Genomic DNA, 20,511 nt, shown 5'->3' on the forward strand with positions numbered 1-20,511 from the left:
TTCCTGGCATATGTTTTATTACTTCTATAGTGAGAACCAAGTGAAAAAGTTTTGAAAAATCTTAATGAGAAAAAGTTGTACAACTTTAATTAGTCAAATAAAAATTTAAGAATTAAAATCCAAATTTTGAAAAATTTAAGGACTAAAAAATTAGTTATTTCTTTTTAATATTACATAATACTTTAAGTAATAAAATTATAAAAATTCTGGATCTATAAAATTATAAACTAATAGATAGAGAATAAATATTTTCCGTGTCTAATTTTTCTCACAAAAATTTCTTCTAGTGGATCAAAGAATTTGAGAATAACAATAAAATTTAGTCAGAATTTATCATGTGAATGAAGTGCTTGAGTCATAGCAGATAAAAGGAAATCCACTGTATCTGCACTGGATTGAGTTAATGATTTTCTTTGTTACTTCGTTAATGGCAATTAAGGTCTGTATCATAAAATTCCAAAAATAAAAAAGTTAGTGCTTCCCATATGATTAATCATTATATAAATTTAATTGATATAAAACTTTGAATAATAATTAATTAGTGAATATATAATTACACATACCGGGTTATTTGCACAAACACCACCATCAATGAGGTTGAATTCGTGCACCTTCCCATTTGAATCTTGGTTGTTAAAATTGTGGGCAGGGAGATGAGTAGGTGCAACAGACGTGCTAATGCATATGTCTGAGAGCTTAGCATCCAAGGAAGGGGAATTCTTAATCTGCATGAATTTCAAATCTTTTTAGGATATGTTTCTTTTTTTTATCAATAGGTGAAAACCGAACATACTATAACAAAATTTACACTCACACACACATCTTTCAATCAATTAAGCTAGATCTTAGGCTATATATGTTTTACTAGTGACTTGTTTTTTTAAAATTAATTTCGTGACAAACCTTCCTGTTAGAATTTTTCTCACCTTTTTATTTATGTTAATTCTCTAATGAGTTAATTATTTTTAAGAAAAGCAAGATATATAACTAGTTTTTTTGACATATATACAATTCTAATTCAGTAACTGAAAATAAAATATATAAATAGAAATTAAAGACTAACAATTTTATCTTATTAGTCAATAATACTATTTGAGACATTGTTTAGTGTCAAAATTTCAACCCCTAAAAGTCGAGTAAAACCATAATTAAACAAATATATATGCCTCAACTTCCAAGTCTCCAACACTATACCCCGAAAGGGGGAAGAAAATTCATTGAAAAAGTTAACCTGATAAGATGAGAAAATGATAGGTTGCAAAGACTTGATGTCGAAGGTGGAAATGAAAACATTGGTGAGTGTCTCATGCAACCGAATGTCTCCAAGTTTCTCTCTGACGACACCATCCAGGTATTTCCCGTCATATTTGGGTCCTCCCAGAGATTTTAAATATATAATGTAATTATTCTTGCATCTGGACCATCCAATTCCTGCATCATATCATGCCTCGGAATAGATCAATATATAATGTAATTATTCTTTCAATACTATGTATATTTATCATGTTGACATATATTATGGTTCCACATGAATGACATACTTAATATAGGATTAGTATTATGACATGCATGACTTTGTTAATTAAAAAGAAATATAACCCATTAGTGATGATAAATTAGAAGATGAATAATAATATTTGTGTAGCTAGCTATTTAATTAGGCATAGGAGAATTAGATGATAAACCTGAAGCTGAGATTCAAGAAAAAAAATCAGAATACTACATCGGTTCTTCAATTACCCGTATTAGTATATTGTGAAAATCTACGACGGTTGTTATTAGACCGATGTAAAATGTCGTTTGAAACTAAGACAGTTATTGAAAACCGTCTTAATATGCTTGACTTTCTAAGACGGTTATTTGGATAGCCGTCTTAGTATGCCTAATAAAAGAGTGACATTCTAAGATGGTTATCCAAATAACCGTCTTAGATTTTAAATATTTTCTAAGACGGACGGTTATAGATTAACTGTCGTAGAAAATTCAGTTTACAATGACGGTTTTTTCGAAACTGACGTAATATTTTTTTGGTATTTTATCACGCTTATTTTCACAACAGTTCAAAATCTTCGTAAAAGGGTCGATTTAACACTTGTAAAATGTCCTTTTTCCAGTAGTGCTAATTTGGGTGATGGAATAGAAATTAGTAATGGTATTGATATTAATTCTGATGACAATACTAGTGAAGATGATACTAATGCAGGGGATGAAAATGTTAAGGAAGAGAAAGATGACTCAAAATATGAGTATAAAATAGTAGATGATTTAGCAGCTAATAAAAATAAAAAAATCTTTTGTTTGGCAGTGAGGAAGAGGCTTTCATATTCTACAAGAAAAATGCTAGAAGTCATGGTTTTATTGTAAGGAAAGATTATGTAAATTGACAGTAATGTTAACAAACATAAGTTTGTTTGCAATAGAGAGGTAAAGAAATAAAAAAACACTTCATGATGGTGGATAGAAAAGGAGACCATAGACCGATGACTCGCACCAAGTGCCCAGGTAGGCTTCATGTACTCCTAGATTACAAGATATTTATGTGGAGAGTTTCCATATTTGACGAGACTCATAACCATGAGCTTACACCTGTTAATCACGTACATCGTATGGTCAGGTATCATGTGATGTCTAATTTAGACAAAGCTCAAGTGGATAGTTTGCATTCATTTGGTGTAAGGATCTACTGCATAATGGGATATTTGTTAGGTCAAAGGGGTAGTTATGATAGTATTGGCTTTTTAAGAAGTGATTTGTACAACCATCTACATCAAAAGAAACGTCTAATAATCAAAGAGGGTGATGTGTGTGTTGCGCTTAGTTATTTTGAAGGCAAGGATGTTATTGATCCAATGTTCTATTCCAAAATTGAGACTTCAACGGATGAAAAATTGAATCATCTATTTTTAGCTGATGGATGTAGCAGATCAAATTTCCAATGTTTTGGTGACATCTTTGCCTTTGATGCGACTTACAAAAAGAATAGATGCAATAAGCCATTGGTGATTTTCTTGGGATGTAATCACCGTTCTCATATCAATATTTTTGGTTGTTCTTTGTTGACAGATGAGACTACTGGGACATAAAATCAGTTTTTTCCTGGTAGCTTTCTTGGAGGCAATGCACCATAAAAAACAAAATCAGTTGTGGCTGATGGTGATGGAGCAATGAGGGAGGTGATAAACCAAGTGTTTCCAGATGCGACACATCATCTTTGGGCATGACACTTGTATAAAAGTGCAGGTGATAATGTGAAGAAAGCCAAATTTTTTGACAAACTTCAACACAACACTATATGCTAACTTTACCCAAGATGAATTTGAGGAGTTTTGGAAAAATATTGTTGCAAAACATGGTCTTCAAGACAACATATGGGTTAGAAAAACATGAAAATAAGTGTTTGTGGGCAATTGCATACTTTGGTCGGGTTCACACAACCTAAGCAAGATCTGAAGTTTCCATTCACATGTTTGTTGTCAAACCAAACCGTGAAGCTTAAACCAAAAGTGTACTTTGGTCAGGTTCCGAATGCAAATATCAATCCATAGGGTTAGGTCAGACTGAATTTTTTAGCCCAAACCCGACCAATGTGACCCGTTGCACACTCCTACTTCTGACTCATGCCCAACAACTGTGTTGAATAAGAGGTATTACAATTATTAGATTATAATAATTAACGACCTTAAACATATATGGTTAGAATATTCACAAACTTTGACACAATGTAATCCTTTTTCGTAGATCATTAAATTATTGGTTTCAAAGCTGACTTTTCATAAAAGTCAAATTCGAAATACATGTCAGCTTGGTTCTTACCAACAACCTTTGCAGTAATGATCTTTCTAGTAATGTTTTTTTTTTAAAAAAAACATGAAAGTATGATATGGAAAAATTAGTGTCTCATTTGGTATTGCAGGAATTTGCATTAGATCGAGAAGCCACGGTGGATCATGTTATTCGATTGTATCAAAGGAAATGCATGATCAATGTTGATCTATTGCAAAAGGGTATGTGTGATATAATTAAATCTCATGGCTATAATGAATTTAATTAAAAATTAAAACAAGTAACTCATGTGACACTTTTTTCCTGGGCTGGTTAAAATTTTGATTAACCCTTACATTAAAAAATGCCTTTGCAGCTCTGCAACACCAACATATTGGTGTCACAATTTTGTTTTATGATACAACCAATATTCATGGGCATAATGCTTATCAAATCTTGAACTTTATAGAGAAAATACTATTCAAAGTAGTAATAAAAACTACAAAATCAATTTTACAATTATAATTCTCCCTATGCCATTGAAGTTGACAAGTTCTGAAATTAGTTATCAAAATCTTGGTTTTTAATTGTTCCTAACGCTATATTTCTAATCAAATCTTGATTTTCAATTCTCCTTGACACTATAATTCTCGTCAATGCTTTGGTTGGGGAGAGCCTTACGCTCCAACATCATTGCCACCGATAAAGGTTTTGACAATCGCGAGAGAAGGGTGACCCTGACACGATGAATGGTAGTGGTAGAATGACTGGTGAAAGGATCGTGGTGGTGTGGATAGCACAACATCGGCCATGAAACACCTTGGTGGCACGATGATTGTTGGGTCTGACGAAGGGGTGGATAGTGATGGGATGAAGTGCAGTGGCGTTTCATGAGTCGTCCGAGAGAGGGAGGCAACATCACGTGGTTTCCATGGTGGTACATAATTTGGATAGGTCACAATCGTGGAAGACATAGAAGAACTTGGTGCTTCAATAATTTGGCTATGGTTATTTGATGGCTTTCGAGTTGTGGTTGGTTGGTGGCACGAATGAGATTGTTGTGGCTAGGGTGACAGGAAGAGTAATGAGAAAAGATTAGGAAATTCTATCATGTGATCACTTTTTTAATATTTTTTATTTTAAATCAAGATATCATAAACCATTATATTTAATTAAATCAATGAATAAGATTTGGTGTAAGTCCAAGCACAAGCGCGTGCTCATATAATTACCATTTTTTTAATTGAATTAATTTTTTTATAATTTATATTTCACTATTTTTATATATAATACATATATTTATTCCAATCAACCATGGTAAGAAGCACTGTTATCTCGTTATTGTGGACATACTCGACAAAGCCATCATTATTTTGGACTTACAACCTAATCTTTCAGAATGGGAAACAAATAAATTCAATTTCAAAAAAGTTGTAGTTAAATTAATTTTTTTTGTTCCTTTATTATAAAATTTAGCTGCATGTACCAATTTGTTTGTTTCTTAGGCCCTATCTATTGAGAAAATTTTGCAAAGTCAGGTTTTTTTACCATATGAACTGTATTGTGAAACCTGTCATTTCTTATTACAAGTTGGTGGAACCTGTTGGAATCAGGAAACAAATTGCTGGATCATAAGGATAATATAATTAAATATACTTTGTAAATATGACAATTGTTTATCTCATAATATAGTTGCTTATAAACAAATAAATTGACACGTCAGGAACGATTGTGGAATATAGGTAGCAATGTGGATGTGTGAAACTATATGGAATGACAACTATGACAATGCTACATTCATGTAAGCCTTTAGTACTTGAGTTGATATCAACAAACACTACTAATTTTATATATTCGATTGATCACTAATTTCATTTATTATGATATATATGCAATGGCAGGTAATTCCAAAGTTGACGATGCATGTAGCAATTGATTTAGTTCATGATTCTTACTTAAAAATGATGTAATTCACAAAGCTTTCACTAATTGGGAGGAAGTTGAATCAAAGGGGAAGAATCTGGTTAAAATCTAATTATGTTGGGATTTTAATATTAATGTAAGATCGTGATTTGGTATTACTTTTTATTATTTATTTACTTTAAGTTGCATGCCAATTAATTCAAAATGGTTTTTTTGAAAGATAGTAATTTTATAATATTTAACGTCACATATTTATTTATTTAAAAAAACCTGGTTAATGAGTAATAAACTTTTATAACAAAAAAGGACTACATGAATACAAGGTAATAGGATTTTTTTTGGATTCGGCACAAGTTAGATACAAATAATCATGAATCATGCTTAGCAAGTTTGCAATGATATTATTACATAACGAACTCTATTTTTATTTTTTAAAATTTGGTAATAGTTATCAACAGATTATTTGGCAATGGCTATGTGAGTAGTTAAGTAATGAATTATAAGGATGAATGACAACAAGGCATGCAAATTTTCAATTTAGAAATTAGGTCCTTAATTTAATGTTTAATTTTTTAAGGATGAATGGATTGAAGGATGAATGGATTCACGTATGTTTCTTATTATTAATTTAGTTGTTAATGTAATTAGACGTCACTAGTTTTGACCTCGTGCTATGTCATTTACTAAATTCATATTTACATATGTGCAGTGGTTTTCTGATCGATCAATGGTAACAAAAGAGACCATGACCACACTCTGGCATAAATGGGTGGCATATTTTCTCCAAATGAAGAAATGAGAACTTAGAAAAATTTAGATAACTCAGGAGCAATTTTCGTTGAAGGCAGAATTTCTTTTTTAACTAGAAGGCCCATTCTTCCTTTTTCATATGTATTTTATGATTAAACTTCAATTTAGATGATGGAACCAATTTCCAATCCAGCCCTTCATTGTGGGCGTGTGCCTTGAACAATACATTGTTTCAGTTAATATTTGAGTTGTATATTGAAATTAATTTTCAAGCAGGAAAGTGGTTGTTTGTAATTAACCTGCATTTCAATTCAGTAAACGAACAACTAACCAATGGGTATACAAATGTTGTTGTAGTCTACTTGTGGTTTTTACAAATACAACACATATTGTCACCATAATCCTCTATTGATGCATCAGTGGTAGGTACAACAATCCTTCATGAATCAGTGAATCACGCCTTGTTTTGGGTTATGATGATTTTGATTGACCTCAGGTGATATGATTGACCCAAAATTTAACTTTTACTCATGAGTTCTTTTGTTTGTGCTTTTTGTAGCACAAGAGTGTCTCAACCCTTTTCTAGTTTGGGCTCATTATTAATTTAGTACCTCCTGACCTATGATAACGTCCTTCGGAAGTTGTACTTAATAGTCTATCATAATGTTGTGGTGTGAATCTTATTAAAATTTACTTTGCTTTTTTACTGTTTATTACTATACTATGTACGAACATGTTGAGAAGCTAGCTGACGAGATTAAAAAAGGAGTTGTTTTTGTTGAAGGAGTAGAAGCAAAGCTATGGTAGGTTTGTAATGACAAGTCTTTTGAGTTATAAGCCTCTGTCTTTCACATTTTCAGATTACTTAATGTCTATGATGTTCTTATTCATACAGGTACCTGAAACAATCTGGGTATTTTCATTATGTATTTATGATGTTCTTATTCATACAGGTACCTAGCCTAAAACACTGCCTCAAGAGGTCCTTGGGAAAATGGGAGCACCTCCAAAGACTGATGTACCAATTATGACACCCAATGAGCTACCTAAGGCTGATGGCTTATTGCTTGGTTTCCCCACAAGATTTGGACTAATGGCTGCTCAATTCAAAGTTTTCATGGATGCAACTGGAGGTCTATGGTGCACACAGACACTAGCTGGAAAGTCTGCAGGAATCTTTTACAGCATTGGCTCTGAAGGAGGTGGACAACAGACCACTCCGTGAGTTACCAAATCACACTTGGTTTTGCGTATTCTGGTGATCAGAATTTGTTTTTGATTTTAAATTTCTGCAGGTTGACATCTATTACTCAGCTTGTTCACCATGGGATGATTTTTGTGCCCATTGGTTACTCAGGTTGATTTTAAATTTCTTTAGAGTGACCTTCTGTTTTCTTTTGTACTTCAAGTTCAACACATTCACCTTTGAATATTGGTACTTACATTAAACAGGTGGTTAGGGTTCTAAGAGCAAATCCATAATTGTTATGGTAGTTACTGTAATGGTCTTGGCTAGCCTAGTTCATCCATCCTTCGGTCTCCTTATACTTCTCTTCTCTCATTTTCTCTATTGTCACAATGCATTATGCATGTATATCTATTCTACATTTATTAACATCTGATCAAATGATATATTCCTTATACTTTCAAATGTCTATCAATCTATCTTACCTACAACTGACAGATGTAAGCTAATTTAACATTCATTCAGTACAAGTTTTAACAAATCCCCTGTTCCATTTTACAGTTATGAAAACAATCCTGGCTTGATACAACCAAAAAACACTCCATATCCAGTTTCTCCAACACCACCACTAGCTTCTTCAGGTTTGTTGATGCCTGTTTATCTTTCAAAATGGTTTAAAATTGGGTAGGATAATAAGTTGAGGTGACAAGGTGATATCGGGGTCTTTACCTAATGGAATTTCATCCATACATAACCTTCAAGAGATCTTATTACAAGGTAACCAGTTTTCAGGTCCATTATCCACTGATATTGGATTATGGCTGCATCTGAATAGGTTGGATTTCAGTGATAATCAGTTCAGTGGAGAACTGCCTAAGTCACTAGGGATGCTCAATTCTTTGAGCTATTTCAAGGCATCAAATAATCTGTGTATCCTTAATTAAGTTGTGTCTCTTATTTTAATGAGTTTAAAATAATGAGACATTATCATGCATGTATCCTTCTATGAACCATTTTCATATGCTTAGGATTTTTATGTGCTTATGATGTTTTCAACTTAATTATGTGCTCTTATGATTAAATTTGACTAAATGTATATTTACACCATTTTTAGGATCATGTTCATTACTGAAGGACAATTGTGCACGTACTATTCCTTGAACAGGCATCGACAAGACTTGGATAGAAAATATAGTCCTTTGTATTGCATAAATTGCTATTTAAAAAAAAAAACAATCCACGACGATTCTTTTGACACGACCGTCGTAAAACCTGCACATTTCTACGACAGTCACCACGACGACACCGTAGTAGAATTCAGCCTCTCTTACGACGGTCATGGGACAAGACCGTCGTAGAATTTACAACTAACTGCGACGGTCACTTACAAAAGACCGTAGTAGTATTAAGCCCATTCTACGACAGTCTTTCTGACACAACCGTCGTAGAATATAGCAAAGACAACGACGGTCTCTGGGAGCAGACCGTCGTAGAATTCGACCATGCTCTAAGACGGGCACCTACACAGGCCCGTCGTAGAGTACGATTAAGTCTACAACGGTGTTGTCCCCATGACCGTCGTAGTCTTTCGTACATTCTAAGACAGACCTGTCCGGCAGCCCGTCTTAGAATTGGAGAATATCTACGACGGTTTTGGTTAACCGTCATTGAAATCGTCAAAATTTTTTATGTCGTCTAAGACGACGACGGTCATTAACCGACGTAGAATATTGTTTTTAACCGACGTTGAATTCTACTTTTGTAGTAGTGATTATTCATATTCATTTATTATTATTAGAAGATAAATAAAGGATAATGGTGCTAAGAATGCACAACTCTATTGGGTCACCTAGTAATATTTTTTACAATGCATCTGCGTCCATGATTTTTTGGTTAATGATGGATTGCACGGCTTCTTCGACACTGTGATCTGGAAAATGGAGTCACCTACATACCAGAACATGATGGAATGATCAACATTCAATTTGTACTCACTACGCAAGTCCGACCATCCAACTGTAATGAGAGGTCTGTCAATATTCTTGTTGTATTCCATGGTGTGTCGATAAGCATTTATTTCGATCAATGTCGATAACCATTCATATCCACTATCATGCACCTGATTGAGTATTCGTGAGAAATAGTATCATTTGTTTCTCTATGTGAAAGACTCTGTCTTCCAAGCGTATATCGATCAAAAACAGAGAGATGATACGGTGATAATAGTGAGATGAAATGACCAACATATTTTTCATTCCAATACCAGCTTTATGACGTCCATTCAAACGTCGCAACATCCATCTCTCATGCACGAATCAGCTCATATTTTGAGTTATTTGTCAATGGGCTTCTTTATCGTTAACAACTAACTATGTTGGGCTAAATATGGACTATTTTTACCAAATTACAATTAAAAAAAGGCTCTTGCTATTTAGACCTCCCTTGTTACTAAGTATACCCCTGTTATTCCCTTTCCACCTCGATTGCCCATACTCCTTTTCTTAGAAAAGTACATTCCTTTTGCTTTCTGAAAATATATTTCCATAATTACATATACCTATTTCAGAAATGCATTTTTGAAACTATAATTCATAGTTTTTGAGATATACTTCTCGAATAGGTATGTATTTTTTAAATAAAATATCACTTTAGAATTAAGATGGTTGACGAGAAATTAAAAAAAAAGATGATAAACGTTTATGTTATGTTCATGTTTGTTAGTCTTATCTTCTTCTTCTTATTATTAGTGTTCTTTAAATCCTATCTAAAATTTTATTTTCATCATATCTTTATTATTCTTTAAACCCTAATTTTAAATTATCTTTACCATATATTCATTATATAATACTATATTTTCATCATTATTATATAATATTTTACATTTTCTTTCATATGACAATGTGTTTCAAGGTATGTTAATCACTAACTTTATATTATGTAACACTGAATTATTGATGTAGACTTGGATTAGAAAATAAATAAACACACTTAAAGGAAAGAACATGTTTTGGTACATATTACCAAATAACCATATCATTTTGACATATGTATACTTTCATGCTACGAAGAACTTTTGACCAATTAGTTCTTTAATATTTACAAGTTTGTATAGAGGGCATGTGTTGAAATTTTTTTGATATTTTTAGTTTCTTTTATACTTCTTATTTTTGTTTTTGGATTATTTGTCTTTGAAATCTGAAAGAGACTGTACACATGAAAAAACAAATTATTCGTCTCTCTATTTGAAATTATTTCTTTTAATTTTTAATTTCTTTTATACTTCTTAATAAAATAAAAATAAAAACAAAAATAAGAAGTATAAAAGAAATTAAAAAAATTAAAAAATTATAATCAAGTTGTCTGGATTAACTTGTAAATATTAAAGAACTAGTTGATCAAAAGTTTTTCATAGCAAGACACTACACATGTCGCAATGATATTGGTCATTTGACATGTACCAAAACATGTTCTCCATAATAAGTAGAGAAGGAAAAACCAAAAAATAAAGGCTAAATAATTCACAAATTAATATCTTTTTTGTAATTATTTATTTAATAACTTTTTAAATTATTTTAATAACGATAAACATATAATTTTCCATAAAAAATAAATTTTATTAGCATATTTAATAAATATTGCAAATAAAAATAAATTGTATATTTTTAATATTTTTAAAAATTATTTCTAAGTTTATTTAACACATACCTTGAAAAAAATATCTTTGATAATTTTTTAATTAAAATATTTAACAAAATTACCATCAGGTTTGATGCACTGAAAGGATTAATCCCTCAGAAGATGACAAATCAAAGTTTAAATTTTGGTGAAAAATGATGTTCACATTTTTCATTAAATTTAGAGGTTTACATTTTCTTTATTTAAATAAATTTATATAAAAAATTTATAACATTTTTGGATAATTTTTAATTTAAAATATTTTTTTATCATCATATAAATTAATTCCCTCTTACTCATTTTATTGTGTTAAATTATTTTATAGTAAAACATTTTACTTTTAATGGTTATTCCATAATCCAATTTGAGTTTTACATTTTATTTATCTAGATATATTTATAAAAATTATATTTTCATATATATATATATATATATATATATATATATATATATATATATATATTTGGATAAGATAGTCCAAAGCTAACTTTAAAAGATGTACTCCTTATCCTCACCATTCAATTTCTTGAAATCTAATGTCTAAGATTAGCTAATCATTACAATGGTTAGATTTTAAAGAAAATGAATGATGAGGATTAGAGTAACTCTTTTAAAGTTACTTTTGAAGTAATTTGATCCTATATTTTTTAATTTAAATGAGTTTTATTACTCTATACCATCTAATCACTTAAATATATTTTTTAAATTAACAAATGAATGCTTTTATATAAATTTTATCTTTTTAAATTAAATTTTTTTATTTATTCCCTTTACAAGTGATGGATAACATTTTTTTTAAGAGATATATATAGCTAACAAAAGGTTTTCCATGTTTAATTATTATTTTCTAATTCTGTATTATTGCTTGTCATTTGCAAAATTGCTAATAAAGGTTTTACACTTCTATTAGTATAAAAATGTGCTGCTGCTAGATAAAGAAGTGGGGTGCTACATCTTAGATGGTGAAAGTCTCCTATAGCCTAAAGTATTTCTAGCTTACTAATCCAAGTGGCATACATGTGCATACGGAATGCCCTATGAATATAGTAAGGATTAGCTTCCAAGGCTAAATATTTTTGGTTGTTAAATATTGTTGAAATAATACGGACAAATGGGGAATGGTGAAAATAACTGTCGTTGGGGGGTGAAATAGATCATAATCATAAAACACTGAAAGGAAAGGACCCCATGCCAGTTCTCTGACTGCCTGGCTGTTGAAGAATGAGCCGATAACTTATAGCTTAAGGAGCTTCATAACTTATAGCCGATATAGCTCTCACTATGCAAGCATTCCAATAGTTTAATTGGAGTTGACTATGCTTCTACCAAAAATGTAGGACTCCATTATCTAACTACTTTAGCTTAGAAGTTTTCTTCGTTGATTCAATGTCAGACACAAGAATGTGATCATAGTTGACTTTATCTTAAGGTTACAATTTTTATTAAATCTTTTGCTGATAAAAACAAGCAATTTCTTTTAAACGGTCCATTATTAGATTACCGACATATATCTAGTCTTTTAAATTTTATGCTCGCGCGAGATGCCGAGTCCTTGGCGCTCGACATGAAGGTAGTGTTTGGATCCAACGCAAGTGAGGTGTGGAAAGTGATACTTGCATGGAAATAAGCAGAAAGTCACACTTTCTTTTGGTACTGGCGAAAGTCGTTTAGAAAGTTGTCAACAAATCGCGGGTCCCACATGAAAGCATTTCTCTCCAAAACTGACGAGAAAAGCCGAAAAGGGGTGAAATTGTAGATGAAAATTCCATTTCAGAAATTGCCCCTAACCTCGTGGGATGCATGGGAGAAAAGGGTTTTCAACGTTCTATGACACCGGTTTCCATCCACAGCATCTCTTGCTTTCGAGGTAAGCGGATCTGTCAAATTTTTCATGTAGGATGTATATTTTCATGGTTTAGGAACTAGATCTGCTGATTTTGAACATGGATCTGCGTAGTGGCGGATCTTCGTTGTGGCGGGGGGAGCCATGATTCCCCCCAATTTTTTTAATTTTCTTTAAATCAATGTATGTACGTATTTTTCTAACATATGGCTCCCTCATGGTAATTAGAATTATACATGAATGTCAAGATGACTGGCACTGATACGAATTAGTATAGGATAATATCATGAGATGAAGAAGTAACTGCAAAAGTGACGCAACTTTTGTAGTCCGTGTTTAGAAACTTTTGTAATATAAGTGGCTGAGCTTTTAGTATATAAATTGTTTCTTAAGAAATACAAGACAAAAATTCCGGAAGTTGGGAAAGAAATTTTATGGAGAAGTTATTCACACGGAACACTCATAGTCAATTAGTTTTGAAAGTTCACAAATTAAAGTTTCAACAATTGTGAAGAAAGGAGAGATAGATGAGTGTTTGTGAAGAGAAAAGAAAAGCAAGAGGCTAACATTAAGTTATCATCGTGAAAAAGAAACCGAAAGAAAAGAGTGCAACTGGTGCACTATAATTATTATGAAATAAATTGTCTACTATTTAATTATTGAAAATTTAATAAAAAAATGAGAATATATTAGACTACTATTATATATATATATATATGAAGAGCATTTGTATCTAAACCCAAACGGATAGTATATCAAAATTTGACAAACATGTCTTCTTTACAGATGTCAAACCTAGACAATGATGATTGAACTAGAGGATCAAGAAATGATTTTTACTTAAGTGAACATAGATAGCCGAATCATAACTCATGTTCAACGACAATTGCAAACAAGAATGCAATTGGCCGCTATGATTTTGCTATGTGGTGTCGGCCATGCATTGCATTTGTTGAATTTATATTGGGCTAATCAGGTAATTTTAGGCCTAAAAAAAGAGCGAAGGTGTGCTGAGTTAATGTCGTTTCTGGTTCATACGGAGGATTGTCGTGATTTCATTCGAATGGGTCCACAGGAATCCATTCAATTATGTCACAAATTAAGAGGCACCAGAATAGTTAAGGATAACATGCGGTCCACTGTGGAGGAGCAAGTTGCTAAGTTTTGCATATTGTTGGTCACAATGTCAATAATCAAAGTATGTAGTGCACTTTCATCATAGTGGTGACACCATTAATAGTCACTTTCACAACGTGATACATGGTATAATTGCATCACACAAGGAGTTGCTAGTCCAACCATCAGGTAGGGACATCCCAAGTAACATAGCAAGCCATTCAAGATTTCATCCATTTTTCAAGGTACAACTCGTTAAGTTAGTGGATTATGTTAATTTTTGTTAGTTATAGGTGACTTAGTAACCACTTTTTTACATAGATTGTCTCGGAGCCATAGATTGTACCCATGGCCGAGTTAAGGTCCCACATGCAGAAGCCCCTCGGTTTTGTGGAAGAAAAGACTTTCCAACTCAATATATTTGCTGCTTGTGATTTTGACATGAAATTCACATGTATTGGCTGGATGGGAAGGAACAACATCTGATTCTAGGATATTAAAGGACACATTAACTAGGGAGGACCCACTAGTAATACCTGAAGGTTAGTAAAAATGACATTGTGGTTTCACAACATTTGGGTTTACTCATGTCACTAACAATAGCATCTTATTATTTTTGTAGGATGCGGGATTTATGCATAAACTTCAGATCCTTACACCTTATCGTGGTGTCCGTTACCCCTTGAAAGAGTATTCTGCTAGAGGGCAAAAAATACCTAAAGAGTTGTTCAACCGTAGACATGCATCACTTGGGAATGTAATGAGAGAACTTTTGGCATTTTAAATAAGAGATTTCGCATTATAGCTAGCGGCACTGAACCAAATTATTCATTTAAGACTATGAGAAATATTGTTGTAGCATGTTGCATACTGCATAATTTTCTGAGGGGTATCGACAATGATGAATCATTACTAGCTCAGGTTGACCGTGATTTGGAGAATGCTATTAATGATAGACACCAAACACACCCACGTGATGACAATTGCATACAAGGGGCACACAATTAAGGGAAAACATTGCAAATGATACGTGGAATCACTATCCACACTAATGTTGCATTTACTTGTGTGTCTTTGTAATACGTTGCTGTATGATGATGTATGTTTTCCAGGATATTTGATATTGTTTGTGGTGTAAGAAACTACATTAATATTTGAATGATTGTTTAATTTTTGTAATGCGTTCATCCTAAAGTTGATGCTATTATTGATCATTTGTTTCATCATGTGAAATTATTATATAGGTTGAAAATGTCAAGAAGGGGCCAAGTAGGTAATACTAGTCAACCTATTTGGTGGACAAATAAGATGGACTCTAAACTACTAAATGCAATGTGCGACGAAGCTCATAAAGGTTTCCGTATTGATGGTAGTTGGACACCACAAGGTTATACAAACAGTACACGCCTTGAATAAAGCAGGATACACGGATATAACCAAAAGCCGTGTTAAGAATAGGCTAAAAACATTGAAAGATAGATGGCGTGAAGTTCATGACCTTTTCAATGGCCTAACTGGATTTGCATGGAATCCAGTTACTAACAAATTTGAAGCAGAAGAAGAGGTGTGGGCTGAACTAATCAAGGTAAATGGATAATTATACATTTGCTAATAATTGATTAAATATTAATGATGCATGTTATATATGGCTAAGGTTCTGCCATTAAGCATTATGACATTCTTCTGTAACTTTATGGAGTAGATCGAGCATCTGTTCAGGATGCATTAAGTCCATCCAAGATACTTGGATCTATGATAAGGGAGAATCTAATGATTGATCTGAATGATGTCATGAATGATAGCACTGTGAATGATGCTGGAATGGGAAACTTTGAAGGTTCCCCACCACCTTTTGCCTCTTACAGTCCATATTATAGTCACTCCATTCCATCTGCTAACAATGATACATCCAATCCATCTGCTAGCCATGGTTAAAGCAGTCAATCTGCAGGGACATCAACATCAAGGGGAACAAAGCGCAAGGCACCCATGATAGAAGCCCTTGATGCACAGATGGAAAAACTGAGCACTAGTTTTCACTTAGTTGCTGATACAATTAATTCTAGTAACACTTTGTCTGAAAAATTAACAAATGTTGCAGAAAGGAAAGTTACCATTGTTGAACAACAAGTGGTGATTGCTCAGCGTAGCATGTTGGCCTTAGAGAAGAGAAATGACATTATGTATTAGCAAACTAACATTATGAGGCAAAGCACCACCGTGCAGTACTCTGAAGGACATATATTTGTCAGCCACTTGAATGTTGAACTTGTCTTTTTTTAGTGATGAGCTCGTTTTATGACTCAAGTAATGTGGACATATTTATTCTATGGTTCTGTATTAAACATCGATTATGTGCTTTACCAATGTGTTTTGTCTTTTTTTGGTGATGAGCTCATTTTATATGTACTGAGTATGTGGACATATTTATTGTATGGTTCTGTATTAAATATGGATTATGTGTTTTCGCAATGTGTTGTGTTGTGGTCTACCTAAAAAATCAACTTGAACTTGCTTGTAGGAGACAGGGTGTTACTTTTTCTCTAGCAGACCTTTAGTCATTTAGACACAAGGCATGAAGATTTGCAGAAATTAGTGACATTCCTCTTGATAAAATGGTTTTAATGTACATTGCCCTAAACATCTAGTGGTAGTCCTGAGTTTTGTTTTTGCAGATGTGCTTAAGAGAAATTGTGAGGTAACGGTACTTGATTACGTTTGCAATATTTACAAGATCCAATGTCCCTTCGATTCCAATATATGTCTTAACCTATTAGTCATAGTTTCTGAATCCAACTTTTACTCCCTTTTTGGTTGCCAACCTAGCACACGAAGAGTGGAATCCGTAGGTTCAATTTTGTGTGTTTATTTGTGATGTTGAAGGTCTGTTTGTTCTGCAAATGGTAGCAATAGCATATGTTGATGCCATATGTTTCTTTAACTGCTATAGCTAATTTCTTCTCATGGATGCATAGTAAAATAATATGTATTTAATTCATTTAAAGGTCACTGTCGCATCTTTGTTTTGTTCACTTACAAATATGTGAATTTGCATGCTAAAACATAATGTGTATTCCGGGTTGGGTTGTATGGTATCCTTGGCTAATTCTATTTAGAGGAGATCATGTTATCATTTTTTCTAGGTAGAATTACTTTGGCATTCTAGAAAATTTTCTGGCTATGCAGGTGGGCTGAAGTATAAGCTGAGGCTGTGAGGTAGCACTCCTACCATGGGGTTATATATATATATATATATATATATATTTGAAAACATGTGTGACAGACAAATTGGGTCATGCTGTGTGCTGTGATGATATTATTGTTTAGTGACAAATGTTACATTATTGAATATGATTATTCTAAGATGCAGGATTATGGCAAGTAGTAACCAATTTTTTTGTTGTGCCAATTTTCTTTCATGTACAATTGGTTTTAACTTAAAATATTACCTACAAATGTCAAGTGATGCAAAGTATATAAGTGTCCGCGTACCAGTAAGTAGAAAAGAAAAAAGCTTTTAGTTCTTTTAAAAAATTAACAAATGCATGGGTTATTTTGTAATTGTAAAAATGCTTAATTTTAATTTATTTATTTTATTATCTACAAAATCACTTTAGTTTAAAATATTCCTTCCTTCTTCATCTCAACCAAACAATATCACTTTCCACTCTTTTTCACTTCTCTTCATTTCCTTTTCTTTCAAAACTACCAAACACATAAAATGACTAAATTAAAATAGATAAGTGAGTTACAAACATTGACGAAGCTTCATAGGGAAATAGGGAAGCCATGGCCACCCTAACTTTTAACATACAGACACATATGTGTGTAATTGACATTAGCAATAATTTTTCTAATTTTATTATATTAAGTATTTGATTCGAAATTTAAAATTGATTTTGAGTTGGTACATCCAAATATGAACATCCAAATATATTTTAAGTTTTACTCTAACTTATTTTTAAAATATCAACATTCAAATGTAAATAAGATTACTTTAAAATTAATTTTAACAAAAAGAATTTAACTTAAATCAATTTTCCAAATGTTCACCAAACAGTCATTCAAAGAGAAACAATAATTTTAATTTATAAAAGAACATAAAGATAATAATTTATTTGTCATTTTATTATTATTATTATTATTATAACATCAGCCCTTATGGCTAACTAATTACTAGCACCTTTTTTGATACATTTACTATTTCATTAATTTTTTTTTCATAATATAAAACTACTTTTTTTTTTCTTTTTTCAAAACTATTTTTTTTATAACTCTATATCTTCATTTAGACACAGGAAAGTTTATATAATATGATTTGAACTTGCAATTTTTTCTCTTGTGAGTTTTTATGTAGATTTTGTAAGAATTGATCTCCAATTTTATTGCAGCTTTTTTCAAAATAATATTATCATAACTACTATATTTTATTTATACATTTTAATTTTAATTATCTTGGTCCCTTTAATTTTTTTCTCCAAGTTTTATATTAATGGGACAATCCTCACTTTACAAGTTAATTTTATAAGGTTGAGTGAAACTTAAATCCGAATGTTAAGATGATATCAAACATTATTCTATTGAGTATTGTTAGATATATCAAATCACTTATTACCGAATTATTATGAGATCACTCATAAATCTAATTTTACATATTTCATACTTGAGATGTTAAGCTCTTTGAAGCCTAATTTGACATCATAAGGATATATTATGAATCTCATATCAACTAATAATATGTCAAATTAATGTTTATAAATAAGAGAAAATTCTCACCTTACAAATTAATGTAATAGATTTAAGTCTAAATCCAAATTTTTACTAAGAATTTTATCAAAAGTTTACAAATTCTAGTAAATTTGGATTGTAAATAAATATAGCCATTAATTTTCAGACTATCACTTCCTTCACAATTCCTTAATTTCTTCGTACAACAACATAAGACGTGCCGCAGACTTACATGGTTCAGAGAGGGAAACGACCATATGTACATTGAGCACATAATTTTAAAGCAATAACTTAATCACAAACCATTTTAAATACAATCAACACATCAAAATTAACCCAAGTACCTACCAAAGCCAAAAGAAAACCCTTTCTAAACAAAATAAAGAAGGAAAGATAAGCCACTTATTATTAATTAGTATACATTGTTGTTGATGAAATACAAAGCATTGCTAGTCTTCCTTGCCACATCCAAGACAATTTTTCTGATCTTGTCCGTCAAAGTGGAATCCACGTTCATCTCATCAAACCCATCTGAGCACGTTTGGTCATTGGTGATAGAAGCACTCACCCATGTCTTTATGTTGCTGATCTGAAACTTTCTATCAACACCATCCAAATGTCCCATGGCATCAAGGGAATCTTTGAGTTCACCAATGGAATCCTTCACATTCCCAAAGCAATCTTGCACCACTTGTTCTGCAATTTTTGTCAAATTGTTTTTCTTTAGAATCTTTGATATGGTGGAGGATGCACTCTTGGCTGCCTTTAAGGCAAGGGAGAGTGACACATTGCATAGCTTGAGAGGATCTGCTTCAATTTTTGTAGCATAGGGGAATAGTGTTTTGTAGCATATTGATGGATACGTGGTTGAATTGCAAGAGGCTTTAATGTAGCTTTTGAAGGTTTGAGTGTAATTGGATTCGGATGGAATGGTTGTGTTTCCATAATTGGTGGCAGTGTAATCAATCTTGGTTAGGGTGGAATTGGTGGGGATTGGAGAATTCTCACAAGCTGAAATGATGTTAAATTTGGCTAGAAGGATGAATGCAACAATTGTGAAAACTTTGTAGGAAGCTAGCTTCAAAGTGTTGGCTTCCATTTCTAGATCTCAACTCTTTCTATTTCGTCTATCTTTTCATGTCCTCTTCATTTACATGATTTATAGGTGTATTCCGTGATTATTTTAAGCCACGTCCCTCACTAATAAAATTGCAACTTAAGAAAATGTGCCAGAATACATGAATTGTTCAATTAATTTAATATTTCATTTTTAATTAAGAAATTAATTTTTATATATTGTCAGTAAGAAAATTGCATCAATAACTATTAAGAAATTATAATAAATATGATTTTTAAGACAGAAAAATCAACAAACTTATTACATACAAATTTCCTCGTAAATTTCCTTTATACTGTTGATATATATACATAATTTACTAAACGTTTGATTAGAATTATAAAAAATCTGAACTGTCAAATAGCTTTCCAACTATAATTTGAATAAACATTACTCATAATTGGATGATCA

The 20,511-nt window shown here is 32.0% G+C and overlaps 2 protein-coding genes, 1 long non-coding RNA gene and 1 pseudogene across 5 annotated transcripts; 2 read left to right on the forward strand and 2 right to left on the reverse strand.

The window, feature by feature from the left end:
• Positions 1–333: 333 nt before the first annotated feature.
• Positions 334–4,736, reverse strand: LOC100804004 (uncharacterized). The gene is made up of 4 exons (XM_003523829.1): positions 4,444–4,736; positions 1,232–1,415; positions 564–725; positions 334–441 (listed from the first exon to the last, which is right to left on the reverse strand). The coding sequence occupies exons 1-4, from the start codon at positions 4,734–4,736 to the stop codon at positions 334–336; spliced, it is 747 nt and encodes a 248-aa protein (XP_003523877.1).
• A 2,407-nt stretch (positions 4,737–7,143) lies between these two features.
• Positions 7,144–7,797, forward strand: LOC100804527 (probable NAD(P)H dehydrogenase (quinone) FQR1-like 1; annotated as a pseudogene).
• A 4,731-nt stretch (positions 7,798–12,528) lies between these two features.
• Positions 12,529–16,720, forward strand: LOC102660559 (uncharacterized). Of its 3 annotated transcripts, none has more exons than XR_001387894.2 (5): positions 12,533–13,163; positions 13,926–14,500; positions 14,577–14,797; positions 14,878–15,012; positions 15,500–16,720. It is a non-coding gene; the product is annotated as an uncharacterized lncRNA (long non-coding RNA). The 3 variants fall into 3 exon arrangements; XR_005890985.1 differs by having other exon boundaries at positions 14,126–14,500; XR_001387895.3 differs by lacking the exons at positions 13,926–14,500; positions 14,577–14,797; positions 14,878–15,012 and having other exon boundaries at positions 12,529–13,163.
• A 2,643-nt stretch (positions 16,721–19,363) lies between these two features.
• Positions 19,364–20,118, reverse strand: LOC100527443 (plant invertase/pectin methylesterase inhibitor superfamily protein). The gene has a single exon (NM_001249234.3). It carries the CDS (start codon positions 20,080–20,082, stop codon positions 19,396–19,398), a length of 687 nt encoding a protein of 228 aa, NP_001236163.1. The 5' UTR covers positions 20,083–20,118; the 3' UTR covers positions 19,364–19,395.
• Positions 20,119–20,511: the final 393 nt, after the last annotated feature.

The sequence above is a fragment of the Glycine max genome, chromosome 4, assembly GCF_000004515.6.
Source record: "Glycine max cultivar Williams 82 chromosome 4, Glycine_max_v4.0, whole genome shotgun sequence".
Taxonomy (NCBI): Eukaryota; Viridiplantae; Streptophyta; class Magnoliopsida; order Fabales; family Fabaceae; genus Glycine; species Glycine max.

Bases quoted from the DNA above. Each gene is read 5' to 3' on its own strand.
- LOC100527443 (NM_001249234.3), bottom strand. From the start codon at position 20,082: ATGGAAGCCAACACTTTGAAGCTAGCTTCCTACAAAGTTTTCACAATT.
- LOC100804004 (XM_003523829.1), bottom strand. From the start codon at position 4,736: ATGTCTTCCACGATTGTGACCTATCCAAATTATGTACCACCATGGAAA. The intron at 1,416-4,443 runs GTAAGGCTCTCC...TGGATGGTCCAG, and splicing joins GGTGGCAATGATGTTGGAGC to ATGCAAGAATAATTACATTA. The intron at 442-563 runs GTATGTGTAATT...TTTATGATACAG, and splicing joins GTGTTTGTGCAAATAACCCG to ACCTTAATTGCCATTAACGA.